The following is a 22,245-nucleotide window of genomic DNA, read 5'->3' on the forward strand; positions in this document are numbered from 1 at the left end:
TCGCTGTGAGTGTTGGGAAACTAAGACTGCTTTTTTTAAATCTAGAGAGGCAAGATGTGACTCACCGAGAGCAGGCGCCAAGGTAGCCATGCTGGGATCCAGATGAAAACTCCCCATCAGAAACTGGGCTTCAGGTCCAGCTGGATCTATCTTAAGGCCTGGTGGAAGGCTCATGTTCTGGGTCAGGTAATATTGGTAAAGCTCAGCCTCAGACGGAGACGGCATGGCTCCTAAGCCAAGTCGCCCATGCTGCATCTGAGTCACGTTTTGTTGAAGAAGCATCATGTTGTGCATATGCTTTTCACTGGTCATGTGGATGCGTAGATTCCGCGCAACGTTGGTTTCATAGTCACAAACTTCACACCGCCAGGTGGGTTTGCTCTTCGGCTTGGTTGGTGAGGGGGCTCCACATGGCACAGACATGTGAGTGGACGACTGCGTCGGATGATGGTGTGGAGTATGATGGCTGCTGGCCTGGGTCACTGAAGGTACAGCCACCACTCCACCTGGGTTATGTCCAAAGACCTGCTCCTGTGCAGAGCCAATAGAGCCTCCATTCTGCAGCGTCTGCATGTTGTTTAAGTGCTTATCCGATTGCATGTGGATACTTAAGTTGCCCTTTGTCGTAGTGGAATAGTTACACACCTGAAGAACAAATAATATTTTCTCTTTAAGTGTAATAATGCTATAGAGACACAATTCTTGGCTAAAATTGTACATTATTTCAATTTATCCATCTAAATAAACAAAACTAAAACGCATATGCAACTCTTAAAAAGGAGCATTAGCACCTTTTTTGTGTTCTTACCTCACACCGGAAGGGCTTGTATCCACAGGTATAACTTTCACCACGAGCCAAACGAGGGTGACTCTGACCACTGCTGCAATACACACAGGAGCCTCCAGAGTCCGGGTGTTTCTCTTTCATATGGGCCTCCAATGTCTGCTGGTACTTATAATGCCAATTGCATTTGGGACACTTTAGTGTCTTGCATGAGTTGCGTGAATGCATCATGGTCATATGACCCCCTAAAGAACGTGACGACCCCAGAACGGTATCACATTTGGGACACTCTACTCCGCTTCCTCCACTCCCTCCTGGGCCATGGTTCTGTGAACACTCCCCCATCCCTGTGATGTCACAAGAACCCCCTTGGAGGGAGAGGGAGTGACCATGAGATGACGGGTGGAGGTGATGATGATGGTGGTGTATATGGTGATGATGCAGAAGGGCTCCATTTTCATCCTCTCCTTCTGCTGGGCAATCATTTGGTTCTGGAGCTGTGGCACTATCTCGATTGGCACTTTCATCAGCAGCAGCATTGATGGACAGAGGTGAGGAAGAAGTGCCAGCAGTGTCATCCTCGCTCCTTCTGACGGCAGCTGCCGCTATTGCCATGGGAATTGTTGGTCCCTGGCAGTTAAAGCTCAAAGGGAGCTCTGATGTCCTCCCTCCACCATCTGCAGCTGAAGCCTCTTCCTTGACAGAGGAGGAAATGGAAGCAAGGGCTTTGCTGTTGAGCGTGGAACCAACTGCAGCGGTGCAGGCAGAAGGCTGGAGAGTGCTACTAGGCAATAATAAAGGAGATTTGGAATTGCTTTGGTTTGAGACAGCTGGTTCCCCCACCTCACTCCCACCGCTGCTACTGTTACCACCACAGGCCACTGCAGTGCTTTCTGCCTCCACCTCATCTTCCTCTTCCTCTAACAATAGTTCATCCTCTTCTTCTGAGCCCCCCAACTGGTTGGATAGCTGCACATTGCTTTCATGTCCCTCAGTTCTCATATCTTCTCCCTTGTATGCCAACTCTTTCCCCACGGGCTCCTCTATTCTCCCTCCCTGTTTGGGCAGGGCACTGGAGTCTTTGGCAGAGCCAGGAGAAGAGGTAAGATTGGATGCTTTGGAAACACTTAGTCCACCTATAGAAAGGACTGAACCAAGTGGTGTTTGTTGCTGCTGCTGTTGTTGAAGGCCAGAGTCAGAGTCTTTGTTCAGGAGGGTCTCATTGCCCCCACTGCTATTTCCAGACTCCAGATGAACACCACTAAATGTACCATAGAAGCTCTGTCCAGAGTTAATGGGTAGCAAGGTAGGTGGCAGAGGACTGCTCCTATTTTTTGGTTCCAGGAAGCTAATAAGGGGCTCCTTGTCCTTCCCAATGCCCTGGATGATGGCAGAGGCATGCTTGTCCCCTAACAGCTGCCGTTCATCTTCACACAGTGTCATGCGGTGATCATGGACAGCATGAGTGGCAAAGGAACGAGCATAGCCAAAGGACAACTTGCAGAGAAAACACATTAGAATGGGCTTACCCTTTCCATAAAGGGCTAGCCCATCAAATTTGGAAAAATCCACATTGTTGGGAACATCTTTGGATACGCAGGACTTCTTGGCAGACCCATCGCTGTTCAGGTAATCCTTGTTGCTTTTGTGCCGCACATCGAAGACACGAAAACTGTGCAGGACAGGGCTGAGGCCTGCCATTGATGAGGTATTGGGAAAACCTTGGTCCGAGTTACCAAACCACTTCCCAAAAGACGATGCTATGTGGAAAGTGTTGATGATCTGTGGGTAGACTGAGGATGAAACCCCAGCAGGTTCTCCCAGTATTCCCCCACTTGTGACAGAGTTTGTAGGAAGCAGGCCAGGTACCATACTTCCACTACTTTGGATCAATTGACTGAGGCTCTCCACAATGTATGCTGAGCCATCTGGCTGGTAGACTATCTCTCCAGTCAGGTTTTCCACATCACTACTCTCCTCTTCCTCTTCCTCCTCTCCTTCTTCACTCCCACTCTCAGGTGGTCCCTGCTGTTGTGTGGGCTGATGTCGCAAAAGAGTGGGCATACCTCCTCCCCCTGAAGTTATTGGCACTCCAGGAAAGGGCTGAAGACTTGGAAAACAGCTGTCAATCTCCATTTCATCCAAGTCCTCCGATTCTTCCTCTTCACAGCTCACTCCCTCCTGCACCACTTCTTCAAGACCCTCTCTCCTGGAATGCAGCTGGCCAATGGCAGAGCTATCACGGTGAGCCTGGGGTAGAGTCTGTTTTGGCTTCGGCTGCTGTGACTGTAGGTCTCTCACCCCGTCATGAGGGGCAATGGAGTTCAGGGGCTGAGAAGGGTACGACCCAGAGAGGGACAGGGCATCCAGAGAAGGGGCCTGGTTGGTGCAAGTGACCTGTGAGCTTGAGTGATCGTTCCAGGGCTGTGGTGGTTGCTGCTGTTGGGAGGAGCTGAGCCCATCCTCTGTCCCAGAAACCACGGGAGACTCACAGCTGTCCATGCTGATGCCTACATGAGGCGTTCATCGCATCCAGGCCTGCAAAGACACATATAAGAAGTTAATAAATTGTAGATATGGTACACATTTCCATGTCAAAGCTAGAAACAAATGCCCATATTTTAAGCAAAATTACTGTCTCAATTGAAAAAAAACAAACATAGAAATATAAAATCCATGTATAGAACGCTTAAAAGAAAAGAATATCAAAAGCATGGCACATTAAACAAGAGCCAAAACTCTGAAATATAATTGGAAAGCTGACACCCTACTCATTACGCTAGATTAGGCACTTAAACACAATACCTGAGACAAGCACTAATAAGCCATCCACGATTCATCTTCCTGCCATATCACAAAAGCACCATCTTTTATCTTCACCTTCCAAACAACACCCTTAATCTTATATTCTGCAAATCCTACATCCGTTTTTAATTAACTTGCAGTCAGACTAACTTAATAGATCAAATAGATTCCTTGTGAGATAATTAGACACTGAGAAGCCACCCATCAGCACATCACACATTTACATAACTTGTAGAAAAGGTGAAAATGTGTTGTTTAAAAAAATTGTTAGCAGTATTACAGTTATTACTCCAAGTAGAGTTGCAGTAAAAAAGGAAAAAATATATAAATCATGTGTATTATTGGGATAGGAATGCCTAAACTAACAACAGCAATAAAAGGCTGGATTTTTTTTTTTTGAGCTCAAAATACATAAGATGGGTTGGGACTTCACTGCAGCTGTGTTTAGATCTTGCATCCAATAACCTCTGAGCTTAGCCTGGTTTCAAACACTCCAGCCATCATCCGCCTCTGAAATAATAAATGGGAGCTGAGCTTTCGGGAGCCGGCCATGCCCCGAGCATCTGAGAGGCCCAACACAGGCTGCAATTTAGAGCGCAGAAGAGATAAAATGATAACACAAGATACTGCTGAGCTAATAATTTTATTAAAGGGATGCAGCCAACATTGATTAAAGGGGGCAATCGGGCTGAAGCCAATAACTCTGGGCTGCCCTTTAACCCACCAGTGCTGAATATTACATGAGTAAAGTTTCCCGGCACCAAGCTCACTGCCATGTCTCGGTTGATTAGCAAATTCAGTGCTTGCACTTGATTTATTTACTTATTTACTTAGAGATGCAAATTTCAGCTGTGATCAGAATAAAGTCTACCCCCACAGCCTAACACATTAACCACTGAGCAAGAAGAGAGATTGATAATGTTTGTCTGCCTATTCATGAATGTCTGATGAAAAGTACCCCTTGTGCAAAGTACCTCTTCAACCTATAATCTCTCCCACTACAAAAATAATGTGCAGCTATTTTAAAGATGTTAATTTGTGTTAAGGCTTCATTATTAACTGTAAGAGACCAGAAACTAAACTATATTAAGCAACCTAAATTCTAGTAAAACATAATAAAGGAAGGGCAGTGGAAACCAAAATAAACAGATAAAGTTAAAAAGAAACTAACAAATAAACGTCATAAACATGCACGCATTTATCAAAGGATGTACAAGCTGTTAGATTTTTAATGCTAAATGAACTAACCCTTAACTTTGAGCTAGTTTGCATATAATTTGATGAGATATTGAAGATGGTAGACTTGCTGGCTTATTAACAAGATTGCTTTATACAACCAGACATGATTTAAAGATGGCTGCCATATTGAGTGAGGGGATACTAGCCCTACTGGTCTGTATTTATTATCTGCTCCATTAATAAGAGGCTATGAGCTCAACGGCCATTTCACACAAATGGACAGACGGCTGAGGAGTGGAAGAAGAAAAAAAAAAAAAGAAAGAAAAGCCACTTCAAGCCGAGTGATTCTTCAAGCTAAAAGCAAGAGGATAAATTGTGCAAAATTAAGTGGAAAAGGGACAGAAATGAGAGTTGTCTGAAAGAAATGTCTCACAGGAATATATTCCCACGTCAAAAAGGGGAGTATTTCATGCTTTATTTATTTTTTTTATCATTTATTAACCCATTCCTTCACGTTTCAGTTGTTGCTATGCCGGGGAAGTTTGCACAAATGCACGATTAGCAGTTAAGACTGCTGCTCAACAATGACCTGCTTTTGGCCTTGATGAGCGTGAACAAGCCGAGTACAGTGTGAGCTACTGTACTGAGAGTATGTAGCCCTCAGTTCCCATTACATATCTAAGATACCACAAGCAATTAGCAGTAGTCAGGGCAACACAATGACTCTTGATCAGAGGTGAAGCTCTGAGCTAGCTTGGTGTGCCCACTGCTTACAGAAAACAGGATTGCCCTTTAAAATCAAGATGGTGTAATTCAATAACCTACAGTGGTTACAGATGAGCAATGGGATTGTCTGGAGTCGGAAAGTCGCAGATGGGCCCAACTGATATAAAACTGTTTGTCTCTTGGATGTCTGCCTGGCTCAGTGACACCTGTTTAAAGCAGGAAAAGCTTTAATCTCTGGGAGGCACTAAACAAGTACAGGAGACAGACACAGAGACGCAGTCGAAGTAGAGGGGAAGTGGAGGAGGCTGGAGTCTCTGAGTGCTGACTATGTTAATAACCACAAATCAAAATGAAGGAGGAGCCCGCTGAAGGTGACTACAACCAGGCATTATTATGGACAGATATACAGTATCATGTCATATCCAGAAATAAAACAATTATTTTTTGCATGCTGGCAGCACAACAAGTGATTAAGTCATGGCCCCTGCAGCCTGGGTTGCATTGTAGTTCTAAATGTGGGCCCGCTAAGTTCACAATAAGCAGGCTGTGTGCAGCCAAAACAAGCTTTAGCTGACAATATGAGATAATCACAAGGAAGAAAGGGCTGGATTCCTAAGCTGATCTAAAAGAGAGTGTGCCAGACAGTAGAAATCACCCTCTAGTGCCACCTTCCTTCAAAGACACTTGCCAGAATTGTTTTGCTTTCTTCTTCTCATGAAAAAAAGACATTATTCCACAACCTCTGAGTAATAACAGGAAACGCTTTAATCTCTTTTTAAATCAGCTTCTGATCTTATGAGCAACGCCACAATTTGGATGTCATTTGGTTGTTTTAGTTAGTTAGATCTAAGTTGCAGGTCTTTTCATTTGGTGTGATTTACCATGCAGGGTAAGCATTTAAGGCCAAGGAACCATTTGATTATAAGCATGGCTGATGACTTGCTTTGAAGCCTTGTTAGTGCCTCCAGAGTACAACTGTTTTCTAGGGGGTCCTGAGAGAATAAGCTCTCACACAAGCTGCAAAAATTATAGGTAGGACAGAGACCAAACCTTCTATCCAAATATACGTCAGCAATGAGAGACCTCCTGTTTGAAACGGAAAAGACAGAGCTACTTAATATGCCTCAAGGACCACTAACGATACAGCAGATCTGATTCTCAATTGTTCCTCAGTGATGTAGCTTGTCTGTGTCTAGTCTCTGAGCCATCACAGAGCCAGGCCAGCCACCGCAGGGTAAGGGGCGCTTATTGAAAAATCAATGGCGTGAACGCTAAGCAAGTTACAGGAAGATGTGGGAAGGAAGGATTCTTATTGATAAAGCAGGGGAAGGCTTTTGATGTTGCACCAGGGACATGCTCATTGACGAGGGAACCATTGTAGTCCTCGGGCAGAGAGAAGCCTGAGTTTATCTCCCAGGTTTGTTCCACTTAATCACCAATAAAGGCATACATTTACTTTAACGTTAGCTTAGTGAATCCTTGCTTCAACACAGCGCTCTAACAATGAGGGAACAATTGTTCCCTCATTGTTAGGGATTTATGTGTCCTGCCAAAATTATTTGCTGAATCAACTCATTAAGAAAGAAATCTTAATAACTCGCCAGACTAATGTTTTGTTTTCTTTGTTTGTTTTTTAAAGACATGAATAAATGTATCCGTGAAATAAATAACTCCAACATTCAAATAGGATAAAATATCAAACAGCCAAATATTTTACTGAAAAATACCAATCAAGAAGATAATACCTCCCAGTGTTTCATCAAGTCACTTTAAGAGCAATAGGTCAAAAGATAAAAAAAATTAAATGACTAAAAATATTACAAAACTTGACTAAAATATGTTAGCAGTTCTTTTTCTCGTTTCCCCCAAAATTGCAATTGTGACAACTGCTCATCTACACGGTGTTGTTAATTGTGTTTTGTAAATGTTCAGCCTTTTCTTCCACTAATGCAGACATAAGGATGCTCTAACTGCAGGAGGTAAAAAGTCACCTCAGGTCGATGGCACTCAGCCTGTAAACAGGGCTTCCCGTAAAATCAATGATGTTCAGTGGGAGCTATCAGTCTGTGAAACAGAAATAGCTAGCCTGTGTCGAGTCTGAGGCATGGAGGAACAGTCATGTGTGTTTACAGCAGAGAGTGTATGTGCAGGAGGCTCTTCCCTGGCACGTCTGGGAAAATGTCTCAAGTATGTCTGAATCGAGGCATGTAGTTCACCGTCACGCTTGTTGGTAGCTAGTGTGTTTAAAACAAAATATAAACTATGACAAAAATAGTTAACACAGTCTAGCCAGACTAAATGTACTTCAACATCTCTCAATTTCTGTAGGAATTTGAAAAATAAATTTACTAGTTGCACAAAATCAGTGGACCTGAAGCAGAATCTGCAAACTTATTTTTACCCTTTACACAACTCTATCACATTGTGCAAATCCATTCAATACTGCAAATGGAAAAACGGAAAAAAAAAGGGAAAAAGTTGCATAAGAGACCAAAGCAGTAAAATCAGAGCAGAACAAGGTGGTGGCATTCAGTGATAGGGACAGGTTTGAGTCAAACTGAAGGAAAGACTGATGCTGCGTCAGAGTTCGTCCGGTTTCCCAAGGTGTGATGGAAACAGCGCGCTGGTGTAATTAGAAGTAGTTAATTAGCTGAGGGTTAATTACTGGGTTCTGCAGAGTGATGGTGAAAGACCTGGTGGGGTGGCAAAGCAAAGAGAGAAGCTGTGAACGCACAGCAGGAAGCTCGCAGTCTCCCACCAATTAGCAAACAGGGAGAGGGGGTTGCAGTGTTCTGGTGCACTTCAAGAACAAATATGAAAACCGCTCATACAGGAAAAGAAATGAAATAAGAGCAGGCAAAAAGCATATACTCTTTCTTATGAATTCTTACGACTGTCTGGGGTAAAAATGTCAGTAAATCACAGCAAAACTTTTCTTTTTTTAACACTTATGTATTTGAAAAAAAGACAGAAAAACTTACAAGGAAATTCTACAAAGGCAACTTCTTACCACTTTTCATTAATAAAGATTGCACTGTTATGTTTCTCCTGTGTCTCATGTGGTTTGCTTAGAAAGCTTTGTAATTTATAAGCGCATAAATTATCCTTGAAATTACGATATTGATGTAAAATCAGAGAAGGGCTATTGGGCACAAACTAATGTTCACCCCCAGGCAACCCCATGCACAGTGCACTGGTTGACATCCACACACAGTGGGGCGGCTGTAAAATTGCAAGATAGAGTGGGAGAGATTTTCAAATACTCATCAGATTGGTTAGATACACATCCTCCATTTCGGCTCAATTTTAGACCAACAGACATGGGTGTTGAGTGATTTGAAACGGTTTGACATGGAGCTTCACATCCTTTAGCACGGACCTCTGACTTTCTCACAGAGCGGAATCCAGTAAGGCTGAGAGGAAAGTTGTGCTCTGTGCCTTTATCTTACAGGAGCTAATCTTTAATTCTTTGGGATTCCTCTGAATTTAAAAAAACTTCTAAAAGCGAAATGTGTACTGCTGGGATTCTGCGTGTCTGCAAATAAAAAGGAAAGAAAGATGTAAGATTAGATTGAGATATGGCGCTAGACACAAAGCCGGGAAGCCAAAGATACATGTCCAGTGAAAGGTCACGGACAAGGGGAAAATGTGCTGATCAAATTCTTGGAGCCCCAGGTCCTTCATTTCTACTAATTATCAGATCTGCCGCTATTTATAAATGCGGGAAGCAGTCGTTCTCTCTGGAGAGGATGGAAGTGAAATCTGCAAACTACAGTGCTTTCAATGTGCCAGTGTTTGCACCGAGTTAATTTCATTCTTTATTTTTTTGGACTTGAAACCAAGTGACAGTTGGGGGTGTCATTGTAGACCGTGGACAGAATATTGTGCACAGAAGCAGCTGATCAAGTTCAAGTAACCCACCATCCTGTCTTCAGGGGCGGGGAAACTCGTTTGAGTCACTGTTAGAAAACACAAAATTGAGAACAGCCGAAAAAGAGCAACCATATTAACAACGTACAGGAGCACATATACACTGTTCGGCAGCGCATCAGCTTAGGCAAGGCAACCACAAACACAGTTGTTAAGATGATCAATACCATTGAAATATTAAACCTTAAGAAGCCACAATATTGATTTAGAGCCTAGTGATAAAATGGTTTATTATCACAATTGTAAGGCTTTATGTAAATGTTTTAGAGGGTCTTTCAAGCTGCCCGTCCGCTGTGGCTTCATCTGAATTCCAGCACCACACAGGCAGACATCTCACTGCTCTCCTTTACTGCCTGGTCACCCAAAAAAAAAATCTTGAGAGACTGGGGTGAACAGGAAGACGTCATTACCATCGCCTCTACATTTTTTTTAAGAATCGATGAAACAGTTTAGCATACGGAGTACAAAACAACAAAAAAGGGGAGAAGAGGGACCCTTCAAACCCCCTACCATGAACCAAGGAACAATCTCATCCTTCTGAAAATGTTTCTAAAAAATTAAAAGCAGCTCTTTACATTAAAGGGAGAACATGGGCTGTTTGTGAAAATCATGCCCCGACAGATAGAATGGGGACATGGATGACATGTCTATAATGCTAAGCGTTACTGTGCAATCTGGAAAACAAATACCTTAGTAATGACCCAGTCCTGCACCTGGAAAAACACAGGCTTCACAGGCACCTGGAATTAGGCAAATATCCACTCGTGGGGTTTCTTAAAGGGGCAGAAACAAAAGCGCAACAAATATGTTTTTGTGAAGTGACCGGGAAAGAAAGCATGTAATTACTGCGAGAACTTAAAATATAAGTAAAAATAAAATCACATATGCTGTGTGACATAAACATCAGCATTTAGCAGGCTAAGCTGGCACACACCGCCGGACTATGAGGAGCGAGTTAGATCAGACAGAAAGTCAGAGAGTTAGGGGCAGTGTTCGGTTAAGTGTGTAAACCTGAGTAGAGTGATAAGATCCCTTTTAGAAGGCATGTGAAGGCCAAATGACCAGGAAACCTGAGTAATGTGGGTGAAAGCGTTCTGGAGTGAGAGCAGCGAGGAGGGAAGTCATGCAGTGTTATGTGTGGAAAATGGAAACTCACTATCTCTTTTACGCACCTCTTACTGAGGAGCAGCGCAGTCCTATCCACGTAAGCTTGTGTGGGCATATACCATATCATGTGAGTGAGCACATATCCACACACACACACACACACACGCACACACACACACACACAAGCACACACACATGCAGACACCAATGACACACATGCACATAAAGCATGGATTATAGTGTCCCAGTGAAACCATTCTGTGGAAATTATTTTGCTGCAGAAAAAAACAAAAAAAAACATGAAAGTCTAATTCTAGAGTAGGATATCCTGGATAAATAATTAGAGGGTTGCTTTAAAGACCTTGTTCAGCTAAACCGTTCACTCTCCACTTCACATTTGCTAAAGTCATTAATGACAAAGACTTAAAAAGGAAAAGCAAAACTCTTTCTGCTGCAGAGATTCTTTTTTTGTAATATCAAGGCTGGTCCAAATTCCCCTCTGCCTTGAAGAGGCCCTTATCCTGGGAAAGGACTGCTCCTGTTTCAAACAATAAACCTCGGTGGGAAATGTTTGCCTCTGCCTCCTTCCTCTCCTCAACTTAAAAATGTCCATCCTAGGAACGATTATTTATCTTATGTAAGAGAAATTACATATTGTGACTGCAAATGGATAAAACACACAGGAGAAATATGATACGATGTGAACTTTGACAATGCCTGGCAAAAGTATTCCTACCAGTTAAGCTTGTTTGCGTTTTGTCACATTTACAAAGTTTTAATGAATTGCTGTGGGTTTTTATGGACACACCATCACAAAGTAGCTCATATGGGTTGCTAGAAAATGAATATGAGCTTTGCACATCTCAAAATTTTACTAATTTATTTGCTAAATAGTTCAAGCTCAGTCAGATGGGAGGGTGAAGACCTATAAAAGATCATTTTTAAGTCTCGACAAGTTCTCAACTGGATTTAGGTCTGCATATGCAACACGATGGTACCACTACTGTGTTTCATTGTCCCCCAGGGAAATATATATAGTGTTAGCTTTTTCTAGGGTAACAGGGCAATAAGGGTAATAACAATGCTGTGTAAAAAAAAAAAAAGTTGAAAGCCACTTTACAATCTATTATGGTCAACTAAATGAAAGCCTAAAATTCTGTGAGTATAACATGACACAAAAGTGAAAAATATATAAATGCACATATAATAGACAAAACTAAGGTCTGCTAAAAAGTTATTAGATGACTAAAGCCACTGACTTCTCGTAGAAAGCCATTGTTGTGTCAAACAGGGACACATTTCCTGAGTGAGTGAGTGCTCTAATTAAGCCACTTCATTCACTATCTACTCAAAACAGCACACGATTAATACAAAACTGTTGCAGAACTTAGGAACAAAATTCTACACGACAGCATAAACTCTGAATTGAATATCTTTGAATATTTTTTTGCTGTTTAACAGAAGATAAAAAGAAGAGATTTTATTGCCTGAGACACGTGTGATCTTCATACCGGCGGTTTTGTAAACTCTGTACTCATAAATCAGCTTTTGACGCAATCGTCATCCTAAAAGGAGGACAGGGCTTGCCTTACAGTTTACAAGGAAGGATTCCAAGGCAAACGTTGGAAGGTAAATCAAATTCCTTCAGAGCAAAGCTGGGATGAGGAACAGTCAACAGTGGAAAGGGGAAGGAAAACAAAGGAAAAACAACTTGTTAAGTGTATAACAAGGTGGCCTGGAGGGCAATGCTGAAAGACACCTCAGCACTTGACTCTGAAGTGTGTAAGAAACATCAAACAGGATATCTGTAGCAAAGCTGAGCACTGACAAAGCAGACCATAGTGCACAGATACCCCTTGTGTGAAGAGAAGCACTGCTGCTGTCAGGAACACACAGGAAAATGTGATTAAAAGACTGCACTTTTCACTTTATTATGCCTATGTGTTCATAAACACTAAATCTGAGGCACGGGGAGAGCTGAGGCTGTTGTCAGATTTCACAACAGAAAAAGGTTACTCGTAATGAAAATGAAGGTGAGGACAGTTAATGCATTCCAGGCAAACTGCATCTCTCTCTATGGTTACAAGGTGCTTGAATCTGTGGTGCAAGCAGACATTAAGTTCTGGTGAGGATGGGCCTCGCATTAAACTTTGGCACAAAGGCAATTTACGCTCAAGCATACACACACAAAAGAAGAAGAAGAAGAAAAAAAAAACATTTAAAAATGACATCTCTTTTAAAGGGAGTACAACACAGTGCCAAACAAGAGCAAGGGAGAGGCAAAATCCGAAGGGGATATTTTGAGAGTTGCGGAGTGTGTTAATAAGTTCCTTTTCTTCCTCTCCTCTCCCAGCTGGGTCTGGGTGTTGTGACAGTGGCGTGGAGCTATATTTGAGAAAGACCAGCCTGCTGTCCCACCATCTCTGCTGCGCACACACTGCAGCCCTTGTTCGTCTGCTTTAATGAAAAGGCCACATGCCTCCTCTCATCCTCGAGTTGCTTACACGCCGTAACACCTGGTAGATATAAATCAGCCCTAGTGTGCTGTATTTGGGAAGTGAGGCATTAAGCATGACATAGGCTGTCAAAGTTCACATCGCACCGACCGCAACATCGGGTTGAACCGCTCCGAAACAGACCCGAGACCAGGGAGCGGGCCTACCATCGGCCTCTTATCTTGTGCCTCGCAGCTCTGCATGACATGGCTGACACATCTGGGCCCCAGCTGGGAAGCCTGCTGAACAAACTGTAGCCAAACCAAGGCTAAGCTGCAGAGCACAGAAGCCCCAGTCTTCCATAGTTTTCATGGCAAAACTCTCGTGTTGAGGGATCAAACATAGCCCCCCCCCCTTTTTAAATTTGTATTGTTTACTGGCATTTGACGGCATGTTTTCTTATTAGTGAGCTGTGAAAGGCTTGTGGGTGTTATTGCAGTATTTTCAAGAGGTGCAGCTTCTATTTCTGAGCAGGGAGATAAAAGCATCTGAGGGTCTGAGTGTTGTGTCTATGTAGTCTGTGTGTGTATGTGAATGGAATTTCAGTCACGTGAGTCAAGGGTCTGAGGGTCAATTGCTGCAAGAGAACCCACACATTCCTCAGAGGACAGGCACACATCTTTTTGCGCCCGGGCACTCTGAAGTTTCCGTCAACTTGAATGCATGCATGTGTGAGCAAATCAGACTAGCAGAAACCTCCCTTAACTTCTTCAGCGTACTCTCCAGAATGAGATATACGGCACAAGAAAAGTTATTTTGTAATTTGGTTTCGGTGCAAAAAAGGCGCAGTTTAAAAAAATTAAATAAAACACTGAGGCAAGAGTGAGAGACTGAGGGACAGTACAAATGACTACATTCAAACAAACCTACGGTGTTATTACACTGACTACAACCTGCAATATTATTGTTTACACTGTTGAGTAATTAGCCCGAGGATCATAGTGCTCCAGCCAGCAATAGAGGGTTTCTCATAGAGGCACAAGCAAGTATGTTACCGCACAACTGTACTACATATCGTTTCAGCCTATACTTCTGTGTATTGCACTGCATAACAGCCAAAAAAAAGGTTAGGGAGAAGAGTGGCACAGTGAAATGGGTCCTAGCATGGACATTTTCTGACTAAATAGACAGAATGAACAGGCTAAAGACTTCCCTGTGTGTACGCACATTCACAGAGATTGCAAGATGGTTTAGAGACCAAGAAGCAGAAATAAGTCATCATTGGAACACACGAAGCAGAAAACACATTAATATCAGTGTACATATCAGTAAGATAAAATAATACATGATGTGTTTTCCTTTCTGAGAATAAAAAAAGCCGGTCTTACTAGGCATCCTGTTGACTTTGGCAGACATTTGTTTAAGGAATTAATGATGTAACTGCTTTGACTTTAAAGACCATCGTGAATACTGAGACCAACAAAATCTAACACTGTGATGAGATATAATACTGGAAGAAAGAGAAAGCTGTGAGATCACAAATGACAAGTGGTTGTTCAGAAATAATTACTACATACTGTATAGTGCATGAAAAATGTATTTATACTGCTGAAATATTTACACATTATGTCACATTACAGTCACAAACTTCAATGTACTGTATTAGGATTTTATGAGATAGACCAACCCAAAGTAGGGTACGGGAGAAGTGGAAGAAAAATCATGCAATATTTTAAAATGTTTTACAAGCTTAAAACTAGAAATGTATGGTGTGTATTTGCATTCATCTCCCGTAATTCTGATAAGAAAAATACAACTGCAATACCTAATCGCTGAAAACAATTTAACAGGTAATATAATTTCTGCAAAAGTGAGCATATAGAATCATGAAGACAAGTCTAAACGATTTATCTCACTTTCTTACTCTTCTCTTTGGACATTATTTCTGAGTCTTGTCTACATTTTAAAATCCTGTTGCTTTCTGATCACACAAACTATACATCATTAATATATCACTCCCTCAAACTGTGAAGCCAGCTTTCCCTCTATAAAAGTCAAGCTTTGGGCCTGTGACTAAAACCAAGCCAAAAACGTAATAGAGTTGGGCTGACTTCTCCACTCTCGCAATATTGGTCCTTTCAAAAAATAAAGATGCCTTAATCCCACCGTAAGTGTTTTGTAAAAGGGGTTTTTAATGGCCTACTCAAAGTTGAGACCTTGATCCAATTGAGAATCTGTGGCAAGAGTTGAAAATGAACATTAACAGATGTTCTGTAACCAAACTGACTGAGATTATGTTATTTTGTAAAGAACAAAGGCATACATATTATTCTTCAGACGTACAAAGCTGGTAGAGACGTATCCCAAAAGCCTTACAGCTGTAATTGTTGCAAAAATATTTACTAAGAGGGGATGAATACCAACTTTACAGACTTTTAATGTTAATAAATAACATGTTTTTGTCACGTCACAAAAATGCGCTACTTTGTGTTGATCCATCAAGTCTGTGGGTTATCACATAACAAAATGCAGAAAACATTGAGGGGAATGAGTTCTTATAAGGCACTGTATGCTAGAGTGCTGTTTATAAGTTGTTGTTCTTCACATCAGCCAGCTAAATAACGAGAAATGAGGAACAGGAGTGAGGATTCAGATTTTTGTACATGAAACACATGACACAAAACACAAAAATAGAAACGGGGTATAAAAATGAAAGAACAATGTGGAAAAAAAAACTAACAAAAAAACATTCATTCATGTGAGCATGAGCAAACTTGCTTGTCCACATTTTGTGCTCACCTCCTTTAACATACACACAAAAAAAACATGTCAACGAGGAGGTGAGAATTACACCAGGGCCAACTGGCTCACCCTGAAAGTTCAAGTTGAGTGCTACTACAAATTACAAGCTGACAGCTATAACTGTCCCTGGAATGTGTTCCTTACAATGCATGTGCATGTTGGAGTTTGCTAAGGCAAATGCCTCCAGACAGCTGTTCTGGATGAGGTATTTACATGTCACAATTATATCTCTAACCCACACACACACACACAAACACACGCACGCACGCAGACATAGCACAGTAACATAAGAACACTGTAATTTTACTCAAACTGTGCCGAACACCAAGTCGCTTAGATCAGTCATGTCCCGCATAATAAGATTCTCTGCCCCGTGTCTGAGAGACGCCCCTATTTTTGATCTGTGAGAACAGGGAACGATAGGGACAGTGTAAGACGATAGGAAGACTAATTGGTTCATAACCTGTAATTGGGGAGAAGTAATTGGAATGGACTGGCAGATGCCAGGTGCGTCTGCTTGAGGTGGGGCAGTGCAGTGCCCTTTCGCCTGGCTACAGGGGTGTGTGTTTTGGGTTACAGGGGACTGCACAGGGATTATTTGCAGAGGGGAAGCAATGTTTTAACGGCAAAGCGTCCCCAAACAATATATTTTAGGCGTGACATGGGCCTATTAGTTTTGCAAAAACCACATAAAAGCCAATGACCTGAAATCTGAAAACAGGACAACCACACCCAGAGTGAAAAGGAAAATACATACAGAGGGGGAAAATAGGTATTAAACTTGTCAGTTATAGTCCTGTTGATGTGAAATTCACACCAGCAGTAGGTAATAAGAAAAGCCATTCACACATACAAATAAATTATGAAAATAATATAAAAAAACATACAAGTTTTTATAGTAATAACTAATAAGGTGGGAGAAAACGTTCTATGACGCTCCCATCTCTATTTCATTTTCTTCCACTATTTCCTTAATTTGTCCCAATAATTTCCACCAAACCTTAAACAGACACTTCAACATACATTTTCATCACCAGTGGAGCCTCTCTCATTGAGCATGCACACAGTCTATGGCAGATGAATGCACTGCTTATTGTTTTTATGGAAGAACAGAACTTGCTGTCCTTTGAAATCTCCCTGTGAATGGTCCAGGTCTCTTTAAATTGTTCCGATTACTTTCTTGACTCCTTTTGGAGAAACCTTGCAAGGAGCAGCTGGTTGAAGCAGATTTATGATGATATGATGTTCTATCCATTTCCAGAAAATGACCTCAATTACTTTAAGAAGTTTAGACATTTGTAAACCAATCCTATAAGCAGGTTTAACAGCAAGAAAGTTGAGGTTTTGAAAGAGGTCTTTGTTTTTACTGATCATGGCATTCTCCTTGTATGACACTCTGGCAATGAGAAAACTTTTTTATTATAAACCATAAATTAGTACCAAACAGACAAATATGAATTGGCACTGATAAGGAGTAGAGTTGTTTTCTAAATACTAGCAGGTTTCAGCTGGTTTAAAGGCTTTAGTGCCTTTATTTTTTTGGCCTTTTCTTCATGTGCTCAATATTGATTCCATGTGTTATTCAACTTTATTACATATAACCTGATTGATTGAGTTTTGTGTGGATTACTTCTTACCATGTGAATTTCATGTAAATATCCATTAGTAAAATATATTTAGGCAGGACAAAAATGGACAGATTCACATTATTTCTCCCACTGTACATCGAATCTACACAAAGTCTCAAGCAAATACACACACGGTGCTACATCTTCATGTTCAATGGTAATTCTGTACTATAAGAAATCTGCAGCTCAACATTTTCTCATGGTTCATGTGGTGGGTCAATATGATCAATGGGTTCATGGTCCACCAAACCAATAACACACCTCTCCCAATCAATGTAATGGGGGCTGAGTGTTAATTGGGACAGCGTTAAAGAAAGGTGGGTGATGGAGCGCAAGTGCTTTTTGCCGAAGCATCAGAAATGCCGCGATGAAAGCTACGTAATGTCGACAACACGACCGCTTGCTGAATCGATTGGTTAAAATCTTTTTAAGCAACAAACAAGACCAGAGAAACATGTGTGCAAATACATCCTTTGACGAAGAATGTATTTAGCAGAACATCTGTTTGTCCAGGCAATCACCCTGTTATTATCAGTTATTATTGAGCAGTTGTGTAAGTGCAGTCATGTGTTCCCCTTTTGGAGGAGGCAATCAAGGCACTCTCATAAACGACACTCCCTACATTTTCTGCAATATCTAATCTTTGGTTTAAGGTTGTACGTTCTGCGGCATTAATTATGAGCAACAGAGAATAATCCTAAAAAAAAAAAAAAAAAAGAGCCAAAGGCAAATATTTACTCCTTGAAAAGTACTGCAAGTAATGCAATAAGAGCAGTAAGAAAGTTCCCTTGACAATGATTTCAGTCATGCACGGAGGTTTTCACAATAGAGAAGCAAGCTTCACATCCTACTTGAAACAGGGCGTTAAGATCCACTTCAAAGACTGAGCAGATCAACTCAGCAGCAAAGCCTCCAATTTATTTGGTGGGGAGAGGGGAAAATGCTAAAAATTGCGACGAGAATTAAAGTGGGAAGTTGTTCTTGTAGTTGTTCAGCGATGCATCATGCATTGTTAAAAATAAGACTGCCACAGTCAAACATCCGCACATCCTTTCCACACCATGCACCTTTTGATGGTAATCTGGAGGAACTTCAACTGAAGAAACGTACAAATTAAACAAGAGCAACACATGAACAGAGACGGCAAGGAAGGAGGTGGAAGGAGAGGCATTTCAGAGTCAACTGTTTACCCAGCTTACTAAGTGTACCGCTTGTTTATTTCTGGTGAAAAGCTGCAGCTGACAACTAGAAAAAGCATGTAAAGCACAGGAAAAACCTGCCTGACAGATATTCTGTCTGTCAGCTAAATGGAAGTAGGAAATGATGGTAGAGGAAACAGCCTCCACTAGAGTAAAGGCTGCTTCCCCCATGTTGCCTGTTGTCTCACCCTGTTCACGCAGGGCATGAGGTTCATCTAAATGGCATCCAGCCCAGAAAGCAGCTGCACCACACAAGGCACAGCTAAATTTCAATATCGCTGTGAAAGTTTGGAAAGCAGACAATCAATAAAAACTATTTAATTTGGACTTATCATGAATATTACAATACATCTTTTACAATTCTGTGCTATAATTCAGTTTGCTGTGACTTTTATTTCTTAAGAATGTATTGCGTCCGAAGAAGGTATAATGTGAGAATACAAAAAAAAGCAACAAAAAAAAAAAAAACAAGATATCCCCCAATGAGACCGTACCGTCTGTCCAACCTTCGAGCCTCTAAATTACCTGTGATGACACAAAGGTGGCGGGACAGCAGTGGGCCCATTTCAACTGTTTACTGAGGCCAGTTCATGAACGGGTCAAGACCTCCCCATTAGGAAGCGGGTCAAAGCCACATAACTCTTTAGCTAAGGTGAGGGTCAGTGTGATGCTCTGTCCAGTCAGGGTCAATCCGAGGTTTCTGGCCGGTGAGGTTCATGGCAATACAATAAAGTAATCAATCTGGGTGCTGGACCCTGGTCAATAATATACTCCCAGATTGTGCAGGGTCACCACCTGTTCCCTGTCCTCTCCTTGGACTGTCCTGGCCTATTGAACTGGCAAAGGCTCAAATTGCACTGTTCCAAGGGAAACTGAAAGTCCATGACAGAAAAACCATAAATGTCAAATCCCAGTTTGTTACATGATATTTATACCAATTGGAAAAACTAAGGAATAATAGTGAAGTGGTCAAATATGCTTTTGTCTGCTAATGATTGCTAACTTTACATCTGACTCCGATTAGCCAACGACATAACACGGTGCAACTTTTCATACAGCATCCAATGTGAGCGTTTTGAAAAGCACATGAAGTTTCCCCTGTATGGATCGCAAATATTTTTGTAGTGATGCAAGTATATGTTCTATACATCTATAGCACAAACTAAAATGTTTACTGGTGCCTAAGAGGATAGTGCTTTCTCCATAATTGTGTGGAGCTTTTTTTGTGACAAACACCATCAGAATTGTTTTTCCCCTCCCCTTTCTGTCTTTCCTTCTTGCCCTTTCGTGCTTGCCATGAATGGAGGTAGACAGTATCCTTGGTGACAAGTAGGATGAGGTAGTGATTAATTCTTGGCTGGCTTCCCTCTCAGCTTAAAGGCAGGTATAAGGTTTCCAACAACTCCAGCTGGCCTTTTAGATTCAGTGAAGAGTCTCAAGCAAGTTAACTAACATCTTCTTCTTTCCCTTGTCACCTTTATCAGTCTCTTAGTGGTGCTACTAACATCCCTTCAGCTTCCTAGGAGCTTCAACAAATTCCAGTAAAACCAATTCTTAGGTCTCACTCTGCTTCCTGGCTGGCAGGTACTGCACTCTGTCTCAAAGACGAACATAAAACTTAAATCGATGAGATCAAAAATTACACCCAACAAGCTAATGAAACAACACAGACTTGTTGCCAAACCTCTTCTCCATCGCTGTCTGCTTCCTTTTCTATTCTCCCTCCTATTTTCCCTTCATCTCAACAGCATGTCATGTCATTAGGCAGTATAATCAGCATCTTATTTGCATGCATCTCCTTTATTTTATTGATTGCTACTCATTCGTTAAGATTCAGGGTATATAATTAATGACCAACCCCCTGGTGCCACACCCTGGGGACTGCTAATTCCAGTGCATGCCAAAAGGATTTCAGCATAGGGTACACAAGTGGGCTTGTCACACATTGGGCACTGGGCCAGTGTCAGTCCCAGTCCCCTCCCTGCCTCCGGCTGTCCTTGGTCCCAGCCAGCTTCTTTAACAAGGAGAGCTTTCCTGGGCCACGTTAACTAAAAGGACAATTATCCAGAGAACAATGATGCTTTTCACAGGGCTGTTGTCATTAATGCAGTGGATCTGGTTACAGCAGCCTGCTCTGGCTAATTAATGAATGCTGTCTGTTGACTCTCATTGCTTCTTAATTAAGTAAGATTCATTTCAAAATGGGCTGGAAAAATCATTTTTGGAAGGAGGGTATATCTTTGACTTTGTTTCCCGTTCAGCTTTGGTTGTAAAACAAGAAAGGAGAGGGAAAAAAGACAAGAACCACAAGGGTGTATGCCACAAATGCAATCTGCAAGACAATGTCTTTTAGGAGATGAATGACTGACAGATACATTGAATACTGTAGGAAAAGTTGCTTTCCACAAAGACAGCTGACTCTTTCTTTCCAAGGAGTGTGATGACCTTTTATAAGGATGTTAGTCACAAGTAGCTCAGCACTGACTGACAGCAAGAGGAACACTGAATGAGGGATGTTTACAGATGCATGCATTTGTGTGATAGCAAGAAAGAAAAAGATGAACCAAGTCACTGAACAGGAATTTCTGAGATCACTGATGATAAATATGTGCAGAGGTTCAGGTGGAATTTTAACCAATTAAATTGCATTATGTGTCGCTAAACTATCTTCTTTCTGCTGGCTGCAGTCCTTTAGACAAACACTTTATAAAATGCATGATTGGTAAGGGGGTTCCACAATATTAATACTTTGCAACTTTAATATTCAAGCAAGTCTTTCTCAAAAAGCTGACGTCGTTGGACTTCACCTGATGATGCAAATATAAACAAATGTTATTAGTCCCAGATAAGAAAGGGAGTGTTTTAAAGTAGACAGAGTGTGTTAAAAAAATCACCTAAAAACTTAGGTCTTAATGAAGTCCCCTTCTTGTTTTAAATAGTTGGTAAAGCTGAACTTTGGGCAATAACTAACAGTCAGCTGGAAAGGACTTTAAAGTTGCCATCTGCTACAAAGTTTATTTCACAGTCTTCAATGGACTTTTCTGGACCAAACTTGGCCATTATTATTATTATATTTGTAAAAACACACAAACTGCTTTTTTGGCATTTGGACCACCTTAAAATTAGACAAACATTAAAAAACAGCATATGGAATAGTCAAAACTTCACTGAAATAATATAACACTAAGTACGTAATTTATGAAACACTTACTCTCCTTGTGAAGACAATAAAAGAAAAGTGATTCCTTCTGTTTTTTTAACAGTATTGCTAAAATGCCATCACAACTCATTTTGATAAAACAAGACTATGCACAAAGTAGCTCCGTGAGCTGGATGTGTTGTCACACTGACGGTGCTATCACAAATCGCAAGCTTCCAAGGTTGTATGTTCCTGTATTTACAGGGTGGTAGCTTAGAGAGAACCAAATATGTAAACAGAGTCACACATGAATGCATGAATCTGGTTTGGCAACTATATATGCCCTTACTTGTTGGGTATTGTGAAGAAGGTTACAGCTGTCGATTGTGATTAAAATGTAAACAAAGGAAGAGTTCGGAGAAAGGGCGAACGTGTGAGCTCGGGGCTCGATCAACTCCACGCCCTCCCAAAAGCTGCTGTTCATCACATGACGCTTATAGCAACAAAAAAA

The 22,245-nt window shown here is 41.5% G+C and overlaps 1 protein-coding gene across 5 annotated transcripts in view; it reads right to left on the reverse strand.

Annotated features, from left to right (window-relative positions):
* zfhx3b (zinc finger homeobox 3b) overlaps positions 1-22,245 on the reverse strand; it is a 308,186-nt gene that overhangs the window by 85,776 nt on the left and 200,165 nt on the right. For all 5 annotated transcript variants that reach the window (XM_017303941.1, XM_017303940.1, XM_008405336.2 and 2 more), the window contains 2 exons: positions 809-3,322; positions 66-645 (listed from right to left, as the gene is read on the reverse strand). In XM_017303941.1, the coding sequence (XP_017159430.1) occupies positions 66-645; positions 809-3,286 (3,058 nt within the window). In that variant the 5' untranslated portion in view covers positions 3,287-3,322. The remainder of the gene's footprint in view (positions 1-65; positions 646-808; positions 3,323-22,245) is intronic.

This window comes from Poecilia reticulata, linkage group LG3, assembly GCF_000633615.1.
Source record: "Poecilia reticulata strain Guanapo linkage group LG3, Guppy_female_1.0+MT, whole genome shotgun sequence".
NCBI classification, from domain to species: Eukaryota; Metazoa; Chordata; class Actinopteri; order Cyprinodontiformes; family Poeciliidae; genus Poecilia; species Poecilia reticulata.